Below are 14,471 nucleotides of genomic sequence, written 5' to 3'. Positions count from 1 at the left end.
TGTAGTGAACACGGAAGACATAGCCCCATCCTCAAAACCTCCTGCTTGGATTTTCAAAGCTGCCTAAGAGACTGAGTATCAGAGGGGAGCCGTGTTAGTCTGGATCTGTAAAAGCAGCAGAGAGTCCTGTGGCACTTTATAGACTAACAGACGTTTTGGAGCATGAGCTTTCGTGGGTGAATACCCACATGCGTCCGACGAAGTGGGTATTCACCCACGAAAGTTCATGCTCCAATACGTCTGTTAGTCTATAAGGTGCCACAGGACTCTTTGCTAAGAGACTGAGATACCCAACTCCCACTGCAGTCTAATAACCATCCAACGGGGATTCATAAGCAAAACTACTTCAAACTACGTAGCAGGACAAAGTAAGGGAGGAGATTCTTGAGCACACAATAGTTTGAAGCCTACTCCTGCAACATGTAGGCCTGGGCACAGTGCTTAGTGTTGTGAGTCGCCTCACTGACTTCAAGCCATGCACAGCACGCTGCAGTGAGTCATTTGGCAGAGCCGGGATTTGCATGCTGGCTGGGAATCTGCCAAACACTTTAGTGTAATGCCATGGATTAGCCTTTGTTAGGACTGAGGTCATTGCCGTTAGCACTTTGAAAACCTGTCCAGTGGCTTTCTTAGGGGTGAGGGTGCAGAAGGGAGAGTCACAGAGCGGTACAGCTGAGGGCCCAGGAAACCTGAGAGCAGGTCAGGTGAGAAAAGAGCAGGAAGGGAGAAGTAACGTTTTAGATGTACATAAAGCAAATGGCGTGAGCAGCGTAAATCTCAGGGGGTGGTGAGTTCTGAATAAGACATCATTGTCCAAGGCTGACATCGCATAGGCTCCACTCCTGTTCCCTCACAGGTCCCTGCCAGTGCACCTCCATTCTGATCTTGGACACTCCATGTGAAGCAGCCCTGGTCCTCCTGAACCAGAGACAGTACCTGGAGCTGCAGTACTGCAAAGGTGCAGCAGGTTGGATTTGCAGTACCCCACAAAGCCTAAGTAGTTTATTGTTCTTTTTCCTTTGTCCTGAGAACAAAGGATTTAGTGCCCCTGCAGCCTTTATGCAGACAAAAGACCCACAGAATCCAGCAAGTGTTCTGCCGGAATAAGGGTTTCCCTTCAGGATCAAGCTCCCGGTGATTAACTGATTTGCAGCTTACTGAATTTCCCCCGTTCTGATAAAAGGTTCTTACCAAATGACCAGACATCAGACTTGGTGCTGTAGTTGGAGTAGGAGAAAACCTCTGGGGCAGACCATTTGACTGGGAATTTGGTGCCTGTGGAGCTAGTGTACTGATCATCAAGGACATACCTGGAACAGACAAAGAGCAGAGCCTGCTCAGTGACACGCACTGCAAAGCTCAGGTGTCACATTGCATAGGCCACACATATGCCACGTTACCTTGACATTCCAAAATCCGACACTTTGACGACTTGGGATTCTCCTACCAAGCAATTCCGAGCTGCCTGCAAAAAAAGGGAGAAATACAGGAAGATCATTAGTACTTAAGGTTTCTCCGCTGTGATTCATTCCCTTGTCCTCTTATAGACAAACGATATGTAAAGAACTGCTTAATTGCCCCATGGAAATGTTGTCTAGCTGAGCAATGTGGAGAGTATAGTGAGATGGGGTCAGACAATTTAAATGCTATAATTTCCAGTTCAGTTTAACCTCAGTGCTTCCCTGTTGTTAAGAAAGTCCTACATGGGGTAGTTTGACCTGTTCAACTCTTGTATTTCTTCATCCATTAAAAATTCAGGCAACTACCCACTGACCTACACGCTGTCTAAGCTCGGGTTAGCCAAACAATTGATAACTACTCCCCGCTCTCCCTGGGAAACAGGAGCAATCTGAGCTGAGTAATCCAGTCCTCCTTCTACAACAACAAATACATTTCTCAAACACAGCTTTTAAAAAGTGACTGATGTGGCCTGACGTAACATGAAACAGCAGCTGCAACATTTGTATCGAGCAATGGAATTATACATAGCAGAAATCTATGGCTGGCCAGGGGACCACTGGTTAATTAAAGGGCCCGTACCAGAGGAGTGGGGGGTAGTAACAGCGCACCCTGGAAGGTGCCAGAGCTTTGACTTCGTCACTGATCTTAGACATGAACACTTTGTTCATCTCAGGGTTGCCAGCACCACCAAACCGACGGAGCTGTAGTTAGTAGTGAGGGGAAGAGGCAGCACAGGAGAGGGCAGGACTTTGCCCCCTGCCTCCTCCCCCCAGTGCAATTCTAGGACTCAAGTAAAGGAGAGTAGACAGGGCCCCAGAGGATGCCTCTTCCACTAGAGTGCTTCCCTCACTCCCTGCTTCCCTCTGGGCTTAGCACGCACTCAGGCTCAGCCAAAAGCCACTGGGCCGATGCAGGGAACAACTGGGGTGAAAATGCCCTGTATAGGCTAATCCAGACTGCTCTGCAATGAGGAGAGATGGCAGATCCTCCTCCAACAGATACATGGGAGGGTGAGGGAGCTGAAATGAGGCAAGAGGGAAATCCCAAGAGGGTAACCAATCCTGGCTGGCTCGGAGAACAGGACAGTTTACGGGGGACATACCAGGTCTCTGTGAATGACAGAATTCTGCTCCAGATAAGCCATCCCTTCGCACACGTCTTGGCACATCCCCAAGAGAGTTTCCTTGGAGAAGCTGCCCCGCTGGTTTCGGAGGTAATCCGACAAACAGCCATGCTCCATGAACTCAAACACCAGGCATATGGGAGCCTGTTCCATGCACACACCATACAGCTGGACTAACTTGGGATGAGAGAGCTTCCTGCAAGGAACAAAAGGAATGTGCGGGAGAGGAGAGTGAGGTGGGCTCATAGGATCTGCAATCACTCACAGAAGTTATCATAAATATATGCGTCAAACACTATACAGTAACAAAACTCGTTAGTGCCACTGCAACCTTCCCTATGCTAAGCATAAGCAGCTCTTGCTGTGAGATGGACAAGTGTGAACATAAAAGAGGGACATTAAGGGCAGATTCTAACTTCACACTAGTTCAGCACTGCTGTATCAACATGGACTTCAAAAGAGTTATTCTGGATTTACACCAACGTAAGTGAGATCAGAACCAGGCTATTGAAGAGTCAATGTATGTGACAAAAGTCCAGGGGTGCGAATCAAGGCATCCCAGCCTCTACACTCAATCTTCCTGCCCTTCCTTTTACATACTCACTTTACAATTGCCTAATACATTTGTCTTTTCAATATGGCTGCACTCACATTCAACATGAGTACACAGGTTTATGGTTAGAAAAATATTGCACAAGACTTGCTGACAAATTCTGTGCACCCAAAACACCCCCAGGAACAACTGGTCAAAAAAGGTGATGTTTTTTCCATGAACATGTTGTTCAAATAAAATGGATTTTGTTCCATTTTTTGGTCAAAAAAGCACAAAACAAACATTTGGATTGCCAAAAAATAAAAAACTGTTTGTTTGTTTTTCCAACAAAAGCCAAAAAAGCTCAAATGAAATTTCTTCTTGTGGCAGTTTTTGTCCAGAATCCCACATCCCTGTTATGAAGAAATAGTGATCGAGCAGGACCTTTGGGGTATTGATAGAAGTATAGACACATTCTCTCACACTAAAAGTTCCCCTGGCCAGTAACTGCTACAGCACACGCTTTTATACACATCTTTCTAATAAACAAGCCAGCATCTAAGCACAGTTTAGTTTACATGATATTATTTTAATGTTTCAATAGGGTGCTCTGAACCTTGGTTGGGTTTATTTTTTCTGTCCTACTGAGCATGCCCACAATATACCAGCTGAGAATACAGAGTGGCCACTTACATCATGACTTGGGCCTCCTCAATAAAGTCCTCTTCTGACATTGCTCCTTCGCGAATGGTCTTTATAGCGACTTTAGTCTGCTCAAGCCAGTAACCAAGATGGACCAGCCCAAACTGACCGCTGCCAATCTCCTGCACAAATGTTAGCTCCCAAGGATTTATGACCCATTTTCCTGTTAACAGTAAGGGGACAAAAGGAGTAAAGATCTACCAGTAACATCTGAGGAAGGATGGACTTGCAGGTAAGGCACTGAACTAGGATTCAGGGGATCTGCTTCTGCCTGGGTAATTTTGAGCAAGTGATCTCTCTCCTGCCATCCATCTCCACCCTCTGACAAACAGAGTCTAGAGACACCATTCCTTACCCATCCTGGCTAATAGCCATTAATAGACTTAACCTCCATGAATTTATCCAGTTCTCTTTTAAACACTGTTATAGTCAAATTACTTAAGCTCTCTTTACTCCAGTTTGCCATCTGAAAACCTGGGATAATAATTATTCCTTTTTCCCACCATGTGTCTGTCCTGTCTATTTAAACTGTAAATTCTTCAGGGCAGGGACTATCTCTGCATATGAATACATGCAGCACCTACCATAACTGGGCCTTGATGTCAGTTGGAGCCTCTAGGAATTACAATGATGACGATAACAATAATATTACTGTAGGAAACAATGTACAGCAACAATGGGCCCATCACACGGCCCCCAACTCTCACAGATGGCAGCATCACAGGTTACTTGGGAAGATGAATGGTCTTGCTTCAGCATTCACTTCAGTATTTAATATTGACTTAAACAGGACTGGAAGCTATTCAGTTTCTCCCAGGAGGCTCCTTTAATCAACAATGTGCCTGTTGTGGTGCCTACAAGTTCTTTCAAAGTCTTGTCATCTGTCTTGGAAATGTCTGAGTATAAAGACTTGGAAACTGCCAGTTACTGCTGGGAGGTCTCCATAAGGAGATTCAGGCTCACAGAGCCAACCTACACTACAGGGATGAACATGCTATCTCAAGGCAAGAGAAGTATAGGCATGGAATAACTTCTTACCATAGCTCAGTCCTGCAGTGATAGGGGCCTTTTCTCTCCAGGAACAAACAGCATACCGCAAACGAGTGACGAGACCTGGATCACGGAGGAAAATATGGGCCCCAGGTTAGTGCAGCTGACTAACATGGTGCAAAAAGTGCAAAGGTCACATACCACCATAGCAGTGTCTGATCAATGGAAACTGGTAAAGAAATGAATGAAAGTAAACATGTGCCAGCCCATGCAAAAGCTGCCTTTGGGAGGTCAGTGGTAGGTGTTTTGGTATTTTGTACTGGATTAAAAGGTACTGGGGACACTTGTCATTGTGTCCTCAGTCAGGGTTGCTGAATCAGAGAATGTGTATGTGATGCTTTGCTAGAGCAGAATGTGGAAGGGTTTGCATAGTCTCCTTCATTAAAGTCACTGGAAAAGTTTGGGGCAGGTGTTAGGGAAATATTCTTAACAGCAAGAGCAACTATGCTCCAAGTGCTCCACTTCAGCTCGTCAAGAAGGGATTTAGTACAATGTCGATCAGAAACGAGGTACTGTACATACAATGAGTAGTTCTGCAAAAAGCAGGTTGAATGACCCAACTGGTGACCCAAGCTGGTCTTTTATTTCTAACCCTAGTGTTTTCTAGAAATAACTTTTTATTCTTAGAGAAGCACGAATTGAGAAGTCCTGCTCTGAGGGCATTAGCTGTTGTCAGTGCATTGCAGCGACTGCTAAATCCCACTTGGTGGCAGCCGAATCTCTGTTCAGGTCAGGGGTTGTGACTTCCTGTCTGCTCAAAGGAAGCAGTTTCCAACCTACATCAGCCAGAACCTTCATTTTTGCTCAGTCACTAAACAAGAGCTACGTAAATTAGACGTCTCCATTAGCTGATGTTTGATTTCTGCTGCAGTATCATGTGGTACTTGATATTCAGAGGCCATCTTTCATGCACATGGCATCTCTGTGAGCTTTATAATGTCAAAGGGTGGATACAGGCAGTACGGGGGCTGTGTAGTGTATGCTAGTGCAGACCCTATGAAATCTACAGTAGATCACACACCGCCTTAGACATTAGAACCTGCTGCAGTTGAGAGGTAATGTTAGAAACTATGTTGAGATGAACCCTTTACTGTCATCAGAAAGTGCCATGGGATCTTTAACCTCCAGCTAAACAGCTGCCCAAAGTGAGACAGAAAGGGACTCACTCAATTGAGCATTTCATCTTACGAGCAGAAGTCCTGAGAACCCTCACTCTCCCCAGCTGCATGGGAAAAGAGCACTCACCTGCTGCGTTGTGCTGGTGGTAGTTGATGAGTTCAGGGATGGAGTCGAACACGTGCTTTTCTGCCAAGTAATACCGCTTGGGGTTCTCATCAGTCTCTTTGATGTGATAATGCTTGATAACTGGGTTGTTGTCATTGCTGAAAAAGAAGACATATTCTGTAAGAATAATAGGCAGCAACAAAACCCCAGAAGTAGGGGAGATGAAGGGAAGAGGCCAGAGCAGTCTCACACTGCCAAGATTTTCCTAATTGTTCTGTGCCTGAATTTCTGTAACATTTGGCGGCACCCGGGGGAAAAAAGTCCACGGAATACAAGGTGTCAACAGAACTTTGCATCTACATAGCACGACATAAGCAATGTGTTGCTTAAACCTTCTTTCTGCTCTTCTTCCTGGAGTCAAGATTACAAATATCCGTAGCAGAATCCAACAATATGGAAAAGTATGTTTGTGACCCAGGATTCCCAGGGGTGTGCTGTAATGTATTAGAATTGTAAATGGTGTGTTCTGTTACTCCCTAGGATGGAGACCTGCCCTTTGATGGCACGAAGAAGAGGTTCACCTTTAAGAGTGAAACACAAAACTAAGATGAAACCTGGAGCTCACAAACAGGGCATGGAGAAACTCTGCCTTTGGGTCTAACTAAGATGTCCCCCTGCACACAAAGGGCAGAACCTCCAGCTGCTGAATTAGTGGGTTAATTTTAAGCCTACCAATGGGGCAGACAGCCATTATATTGAAAGAGGAACAAGAGGGATGAGCTACAAAAATCAACAAAACCATCTGCTTGCTTATTCACTCTCTCACTTCCCCGATGGCCTCACCTGTACAGACAGAGAGGTCTCCCTCTGGTATTGGGGACGCAATGTTGCCAACCTCAAAGCTGGAATTTTAGCCAATCGCCTGAGACAAGTAGCCTGGAATAGCCTTTACAGCACCCCAGCAGGGCCCATACGGGGCAGTTACGGTGTAGCACCGCCATGTCCACACAGCCACAGGGGAGCCTCAGTATGGAGCTTCATCCCTTGAGGACAGGACCGTGTGAGGCATGGGGCTGGCCCTAATAGGAAGCTCTCCCTCCTAGATCCTGAGAGAGGAGAGCCCAACAGAGTGAGTGGCCTGGGCTGGCTCCAGCATGGAGCTTTGCCTCTGAGAGTCTAGCAGCTGCTGCTGGTGCACTCTGCACGCACACCCCTCTAACGTGCTGGTGCTTCGCCTCCACACCACCACCATCACCTAGACAAGGCTACAAGCCATAGTAACATCACCCAGATTTCAGCACAGGGAACAATTTGCAGCCCCAAAAGTCACCTGTTGCCAATTCCAGGTATTTTGTTATGGAGGCCTTCAAAAACTAACCCAGCTGGTGAAAAATCAATGGGATCAATGAGACGATCAATATGTGTAAAGCAATGTGCGTACGTGTTTGCAAGAGCACTGCCATATCTGTGTTTTCTCCAATGTATTTTGCTCTGTGTAGGGCAGTTTGCCAGACCTCTATGCCCGGCAGATGTTCATTCCTCTTTTTCAGAAGCACTATGGTTCTCCCTGAGTTCTTCCTTTCTGAGCAGAAGTGACTCTGGATGTTCAGACTCCCACATAAATTGCTGGCTGAAGCCACTTAATCAGTGCAGAAACCTGCTGAGCTCAACTGTACCTTAATGCCTTGGTGAAAACGGAGACCGTGTACGTGCCAGGCTGCCTCGAATCTCTCACCATGAAGGCACCTTCCTTACCCTGAGCCAAGAGTAGAATGAAGAAGGGAGGTTAGATGCACAGTGTGAGTAGAAACAGGTTGGGGGTATGTCAGTTTACTACATGTCTGTGCAGCACTGAACACAATGGGGCTCTGTCCTTGGCTGGGGCTCCAGGTGCTACTGTTATATAACTGGTTAATAATAATAACCCCTTTGATCAATGAGGCCTTGAGACTTGTAGCATGTATCTGGCATGAGTTGCTCCTCCCTCTCACCATTCGTGATGGGAAATGCTGCCCAAAAGTCGCCCACATGCAGAGCCACACGTTCTGGAGGAGCTCGAGCAGCTAACAGTCATTGAGACAAATATGCCTCAGATACAACCCACAGTGCAGTCACGCTGGTGTGAGACAGGAGAAATCAGCTCCCTGAGCAGCGCGTGGACACCTCCAGTAGGAGTTTATAGGAAATTTTCAAAACACAAACTCAGCTCACGCAGGTTTTTATTTCCACCGAAATGCAATTTTTTCAGAGAAACAAAACCTTGCTCTTTTGCTCTGCTGTTACTAGAACTGGTCATAAAATGGGGTTTGGTTTAATGGAGAAAATTCTGACAAACTATTTTTTCCTCTTTTCATTGAAATTTACTTTGGTGAAATACCAGAAATTGAAATTTTCCGGTGTTCAGCCAAAACATTTCATTTTTGGGGCATTCAGTGTTTTGATGAAACAGCAAAAATTTCTGTGGAAAGCAGAAACTTTTTACAAAATGCTTTTGTTTAGTTGAAACCCCAGTTTTCCTTTCACTAACAGCTATGAAGGAAAATGTTTGACCAGTCCTCGTTATTATGGAGCATCTGTTTGGAAAAGAAAGGTGCTCACACTAAAGCTGTGCAGAGGCAAGGAAACTTTTTTTATTATTTTGAAACATGTTTGGCCCTTTCCTTATACCACACTCTGGGGGACAGCAGGCACAGAAATACAGGAGGAACTTAGGAAAGCCCGGGCAGCCCACAGGATCTTTTCCACATTTGTCATTAATTAAATAATAGAGACAAGGTGGGCGAGGTAATATCTTTTATTGGACTAACTTCTGTTGGCGAGAGAGACAAGCTTTCGAGCCACGCAGAGCTGATCTGCAGGTTGAGCGCTGTGTGTGGCTGAAAAACGTGTCATTCTCCCCAACAGAAGTTGGTCCAATAAAAGATATTACCTCCCCTGCCCTGACTCTCTAATATCCTGGGACTGTTACAGCTACAACTACGCTGCATGCATTAATTAAACATTGTTCTTCATTTGACAGCATACTGTTCCCCTGGAAAACGCAGAGGGACATTCTCTTTGTGGTGCCGGTGGTGCTATTCTGGATATGTCCGTGGGTGTTTTCGAGGGGGAGATATCACCTGAACTCTTTCTGCATGGGCTATGCAGAGTCATTGTGGTGTAGCTAAGCCACCTCCCTTCCCATCAACCATGGCAAACTTGGAATAACAAAAACCATATTCAGTATACAGAAAAGTGGGCAAATGTGCTCATGAGAACGAGCGGCCTGAGCTGTTTATGGACACTAGCTTTAGGCTGCCAGCTGACTTTGGCAGGCACTTGCATGGAGCCCCATTGGGGATCTGCATAGGTGGAGGGGATCACTCCTGAGGACCCCTTTTCAGGGTTAGGACTGTAGAGCCAGCTGGGGCTGTATAAATTTCCCCTGCAGAGCTTTGCCCTGGCACCTCCCTCCTGACCTGCAGGCCACTCCTTGCAATTCCAGTCCAGGGCCCCGTGTCCAGCGGAGACGGCCAGCCAAGCTCAATTATGGGGTATATGGAGAGACAAACATTTTGTAGGGACTAAATTCCTTAACCCACTGGGAGTCACCCAACTTCCTTCCTCCTATGCAATATCTTTAAGCAAATTGGAGTCTAAACAAACTCATTGCTTCCAAAATTCATTCAAAAAGTAACCCCACTTTACCTCATCTTTGAGGAGTATTTCTGCTTTGCTTCTGCTGATATTCTTATTGTACCATCTGAAAGCATCAAAAAGTCTCAGTCAGCAATTCCAGACTATTTGGACCAATCATCCTATATTGCCTTGTTTAGCTTGCATAAACAAAGCCATTTTTAAAAAGTCAGTGAGCAACTTGCAGCATAACAATGAAGCATGGAACTGCTAATATATGCTATGAATTAATATTCATGTCTTTAGATTGCCAGTTAACTCAAGGAACGTAATACATTTTGTAAAGGCTAATATCAAGCCTATAAAGTAGGGCCAGTCAAAAATGTTTCATGGAAAAGTATTTTTTGATGGAAAAATATCTTTAAATTATATGAAGACTTTCAAGAAAACATTTATATCATTCATATTTTCCTGATGGTTTTCAATGAATCGGTTTGAACAATTAGTTTCCTTTTGATTTGAACCGAAACAAAAACGTGTGTTTTGGGTTTTGTGGGATTTTTCTCCTTCCCCTCCGCCCACTCCCTTTTTTAAATCTCAATTCGTTTAATTGAAAACAATCTAAAATGTAGGGGAAACTTTCCCTCAAAACAAAAATATTTGGTTTTGTGCAAAATTTGTCCATGGAAGAAAATTCCCATTTTTTTAACCAGCCCTAGTTTTATTAGTAATAGGAAAGAGTTACTGACTTGAACTAACATTCTCACTGCATCAGAAGTATAAAGTATACAAGGGTAAGGTGAGAATGCTGCAGTTCCCTATTCATTTGTGTGATGTTACAAGACAGGCTCACAGGACCTGATTCCACTGTCTTCTAACTAGTATGATTATATACGTCTGTTCTGTGTGGCTGTCAAACATTAGCCAAACAAGTGTCATAATGAGTACGCAACGTGCAAGACAGTGGGACTTCAGGCTCACTGACTCAGTAGTAGCTGTAATATTAATACTACCTAGTTCTTATATCGTACTTCTCATCACTAGATCTCAACGCACCTTACGAAGGAGGTTAGTATCAATGCCACTGGAGCTGTCAAGGCCCATGAAACAATATACTTACTCATATATTTGCAGGTTGTCTGGTGATTTTTCCACCAGGTAACTGCTTGGTACATATCCTTCGTGACTGTTAAAAGGAGATTAAGATGTCACTATATCAGAAAGCCAGGAGTTTCTTTGTACATGTACTGTCAGCTTTGAAAACTTTAGTCTGTAGGAAACCTCACTCCATGCTCTGTATTTGCTTGTTGTTTTTAAGGGATGCCAGACAAAAATTAACTTGTAAGGAGCTGATGTAGCATATTCCCTCCACCCCAGCTGAAGAGGAGTGTTCTGGAGGATTTGTGTACCTATTGCACAGTTAGAACTGTTCGAGAAATCTTCCAACAAAACATTGGTTTGCTGGAAAACACCAATTTGTTGAAACAGAAACTGTTTATGGGAAAGGGTTGGTTTTTAATAAATTTCCCATTTTAAAAACAATTTGAAAAAAGATTCAAAACTGTCAAAACGTTCCATTTCAACGTTGTTCCAAAGAGAAAAAGTTCTGGTTTGGGGTAGGACTTTTATTGCAAAATGTAACTTAACTGATAGTAAAAAAAATTAAATGTTTTGACAGCATCAAAACAAAACTATTCAACTGGCCCAATCTGATTTTTTGGGTTCATGAACATTTTTGAGATTTTGACTTTTCATTCTGATTTGGGATGGGAAAAAATTTCAAAACCTCACAAATTCCCATGAGACAGGAAAACTGTTTCCCATCCAGCTGTAGGCACAGTGCTCCACCCAGGGCCATGCAGTTACACATTGCTCTGTGCTAGGGCTGCATGCTAGTTCTTAATCCCACATAATGGAATTACTCATTTTCAGCAAGTGTTACGGAACCAGGCTGCTTGGGAACTGCCGTGTTAATATGATTAATTCAGCCAGTTTAAAACTGTTCTGTGCTGTAACCTGCTGAATATTATCCTGAAAACACTGGAGCTAAGTGGCTTCTGCTTCCTGTTTGGGCTTCATTCTCTGCAGGCTTTGCAGAAGTCTGGTTTCCAAAGCTGTCAGGCTGTGTTGCCAGCTGGGGGTTGGTATGAAAATGAACGTGTTTTAATTAAAAGGCCAGATTCCATATACATAAGCATTTCCTCATGCTACTTTTTCCATTAGCTGTTCCACTGAAGTCAACGGGACCCCTCCTCGAGGAAGGTGCTACTCACGGTGAGTAAGGGTACCAGAATCTGGCCCTCAGCCATTTTTCATTGAGTGTGTTTTTTGATGGACACACACAGCAGATTTACAGATGACTTAGGCGCTGCTAGGACAAAGGTACCTACCCATTCTTATCCTGAACCATCCACCAATGATCCTCAGAGTTGTCGATAATGTAGTACTCCTCACCGCGCTGTAAGGTCAGCTCCTGGGGATTCTGAGCCTTGTAGTCATATATGGCCATTACTAAAGCATCCTTGGGGTCTACCAACAACCTCTGCAAAAAAGGAAACCAATGGCCAGGCTCAGAATTTATAGCCACAAAAATAAAGTGCAAGTAGCTATTAACTGCTAAGTCGGTGCACTGTACCCTCCATAGTGGAGCCCATGTCCTTGATGCTGGGAAATTTACATGGGAAATGATTGGGTCTCTAGGCCCCTGGTGGGGGATGCTGGGATCCCTGAGAAATTCCCAGCCCTTTTGAACAACAGCAACCCCGGCTGCCTGGGGAAGGAGCAACATGAGGACGGGTTATCAGTGCCGCTGGGCTTGCCAACCTTTGACTTGGAATAAGCGTGAAGTGTTTCGGTGTGGTGGTGGTTCAGCAGAGCAGTGCTCCTGCTTCTCTCGCAACAGAGTAAAATATTGCAAAGCTGCTGCGCGTTTGTCAAACTAAACTGCATCTTAATGAGAAAACTTAGCTCCTAACATGGTGCTGCTCATACACAGTTTGAGAAAGACAAAGGTGAAAATCCAAGAGACGCGCGGAATCCAGGGAGAATCAGGGGTGTGCTAATCTCTTTGCACAGAATAGTGCACTGAACAGCAATGAGCCCTAAAAGGGGCATTTGCCCCAGTGCACGTTAATCAGACAAGCCGCTGCTGAGGCTTCTCCTGCCTTGCTGCACTCACCCAGTTATCTTCAGGAGTGGGAGGAAGAGGCTTCTTGGAGGCTGAAATGAAATGAAGTAAATTAATTTGGAACCAATCTAGACAAAACCAGAGAAGAATATCAGGGAGCCATGTAAGTGGCGTCGAAATGGCTGAGGTATAGAGAAGACAACCTAATTTAAGAATAACAAGGCTTGGCTCTTTATTGCTGTTGGAATAAGAAGTAAAAAAAGACCCTCACACTTGCACAGCATCTTTCAACCAGAAGAACTCGACCTGAAGGTGTTGTATGGGGGTTGCCGAGGCACCAGTGGAAAGCAGCTGTTGGTAGAATGCAACGTTTGTTTCCCCCTAGCAGCACCATACAGCCAATTCAGAAGAGGAAGTGGAGAATAACTTTCTCAGCTGAAACCACAGGGCAAATGCAGGTAGAACAAAATAAAATATAATTTTGCCATGACACAGGAGCAAACTCCCTTCTCTTGAGAGAATTGTCCAGGGTCATTTCCTGATCACAAGTGGTCAGCACCTTGGTTTTACACCTCATTCAAAGGACAGCGCCTAACACCCTGTGAGGTAACTAGGTCAGTTTTAATTCAGAGGAAAGAATACCATTTTAAAAGGATGATAGGAAGACGAGGATAAGGCACATCCCGGAAAGGTGGCACCATTTCTCTTCCCTGGAAATGTAGCACAATATTCTTCAGTGCTTTCTACAAGGTGGGATGAATCTTACTGTTGCTTGGCACAGACATATCAAAGACTGAGAATATCTGTAATGAATCCCGTACCGTCCTTGGTGGGGTCATATTCTATACACCCGGCTGCCAGCTTCTCTGTCTGGGCACAGCATCTCCATCTCCCATCTATCCAAAAATTTGGATGATACTTCGGCACCAAATTGTTGTTGTTCCTGGTTTCTGAAAGAAGTCAGGAAATGTTTTGTTTTAAAAAGGATTTAAACCACAAACTGAGGTATGTGGCACTGACACGAGCTCTGATAACCACCAGTGGAAGTGAGTGAAAATTATCTGAATTTCAAGGAAAATTGTTTTCCCTCAGTCAAAGGGTCTGAACGCTGATGAGAACACTCTTTTTGTGAGTATCTTCAGCCAGCTGTATTTAAATGTTCTACTTTCTCATGTAAGGAGTGTATTCTCCCATCAGTGGATACAAATAACCCTGAGTAACATAAATGGAAGTTATGCAATTGCACAGGGGAAGACCAGAACCTTAGCAAAGTGTTTCTCTTTAAATTCTTAACAACAAAGGCCAAAAAAAAAGCACTCATAAAAAATAGAAAACCTGACTTAGCATGTAGCAAAGATGCTTATAAGAGACCACAACTGTACCGCATGTATAGGATACAGTCAGTTACTACTCTCGGCTCAGTTACAGTATTAGCTGTATGGCTCAAAATTGGCATTTAACATTTAGCTTTCACATGCTTAAATACCCATCTGACTGTCCTCATGAGGGATTAAAGGTCTCATGTTTGAAATTAGTGCTCTCTATGTAAAAAACCTTCTTACTATTTTAAAAAAAGATCTGCAGGCCTGCATTACCCAGGCCTGTTAAACTGCCCTGTGAAGATGAAGTTATGAAAT

The 14,471-nt window shown here is 44.3% G+C and overlaps 1 protein-coding gene across 1 annotated transcript in view; it reads right to left on the bottom strand.

The window, feature by feature from the left end:
• The window catches only part of ITK (IL2 inducible T cell kinase), a 42,734-nt gene that overhangs the window by 5,795 nt on the left and 22,468 nt on the right, over positions 1-14,471 (bottom strand). Inside the window, exons 4-15 of the mRNA XM_045026874.1 lie at positions 13,656-13,784; positions 12,886-12,926; positions 12,098-12,249; positions 10,828-10,893; positions 9,780-9,834; positions 7,769-7,848; positions 6,114-6,250; positions 4,857-4,931; positions 3,810-3,981; positions 2,564-2,780; positions 1,401-1,465; positions 1,192-1,310 (exon numbers count right to left, since the gene is read on the bottom strand). Coding sequence (XP_044882809.1) covers positions 1,192-1,310; positions 1,401-1,465; positions 2,564-2,780; positions 3,810-3,981; positions 4,857-4,931; positions 6,114-6,250; positions 7,769-7,848; positions 9,780-9,834; positions 10,828-10,893; positions 12,098-12,249; positions 12,886-12,926; positions 13,656-13,784 — 1,308 coding nt within the window. The remainder of the gene's footprint in view (positions 1-1,191; positions 1,311-1,400; positions 1,466-2,563; positions 2,781-3,809; positions 3,982-4,856; positions 4,932-6,113; positions 6,251-7,768; positions 7,849-9,779; positions 9,835-10,827; positions 10,894-12,097; positions 12,250-12,885; positions 12,927-13,655; positions 13,785-14,471) is intronic.

The sequence above is a fragment of the Mauremys mutica genome, chromosome 8 (assembly GCF_020497125.1).
Source record: "Mauremys mutica isolate MM-2020 ecotype Southern chromosome 8, ASM2049712v1, whole genome shotgun sequence".
Classification (NCBI taxonomy): Eukaryota; Metazoa; Chordata; order Testudines; family Geoemydidae; genus Mauremys; species Mauremys mutica.
The sequence above is the reverse complement of the archived record's forward strand: the minus strand, read 5'-3'. Positions and strand labels throughout refer to the sequence as shown.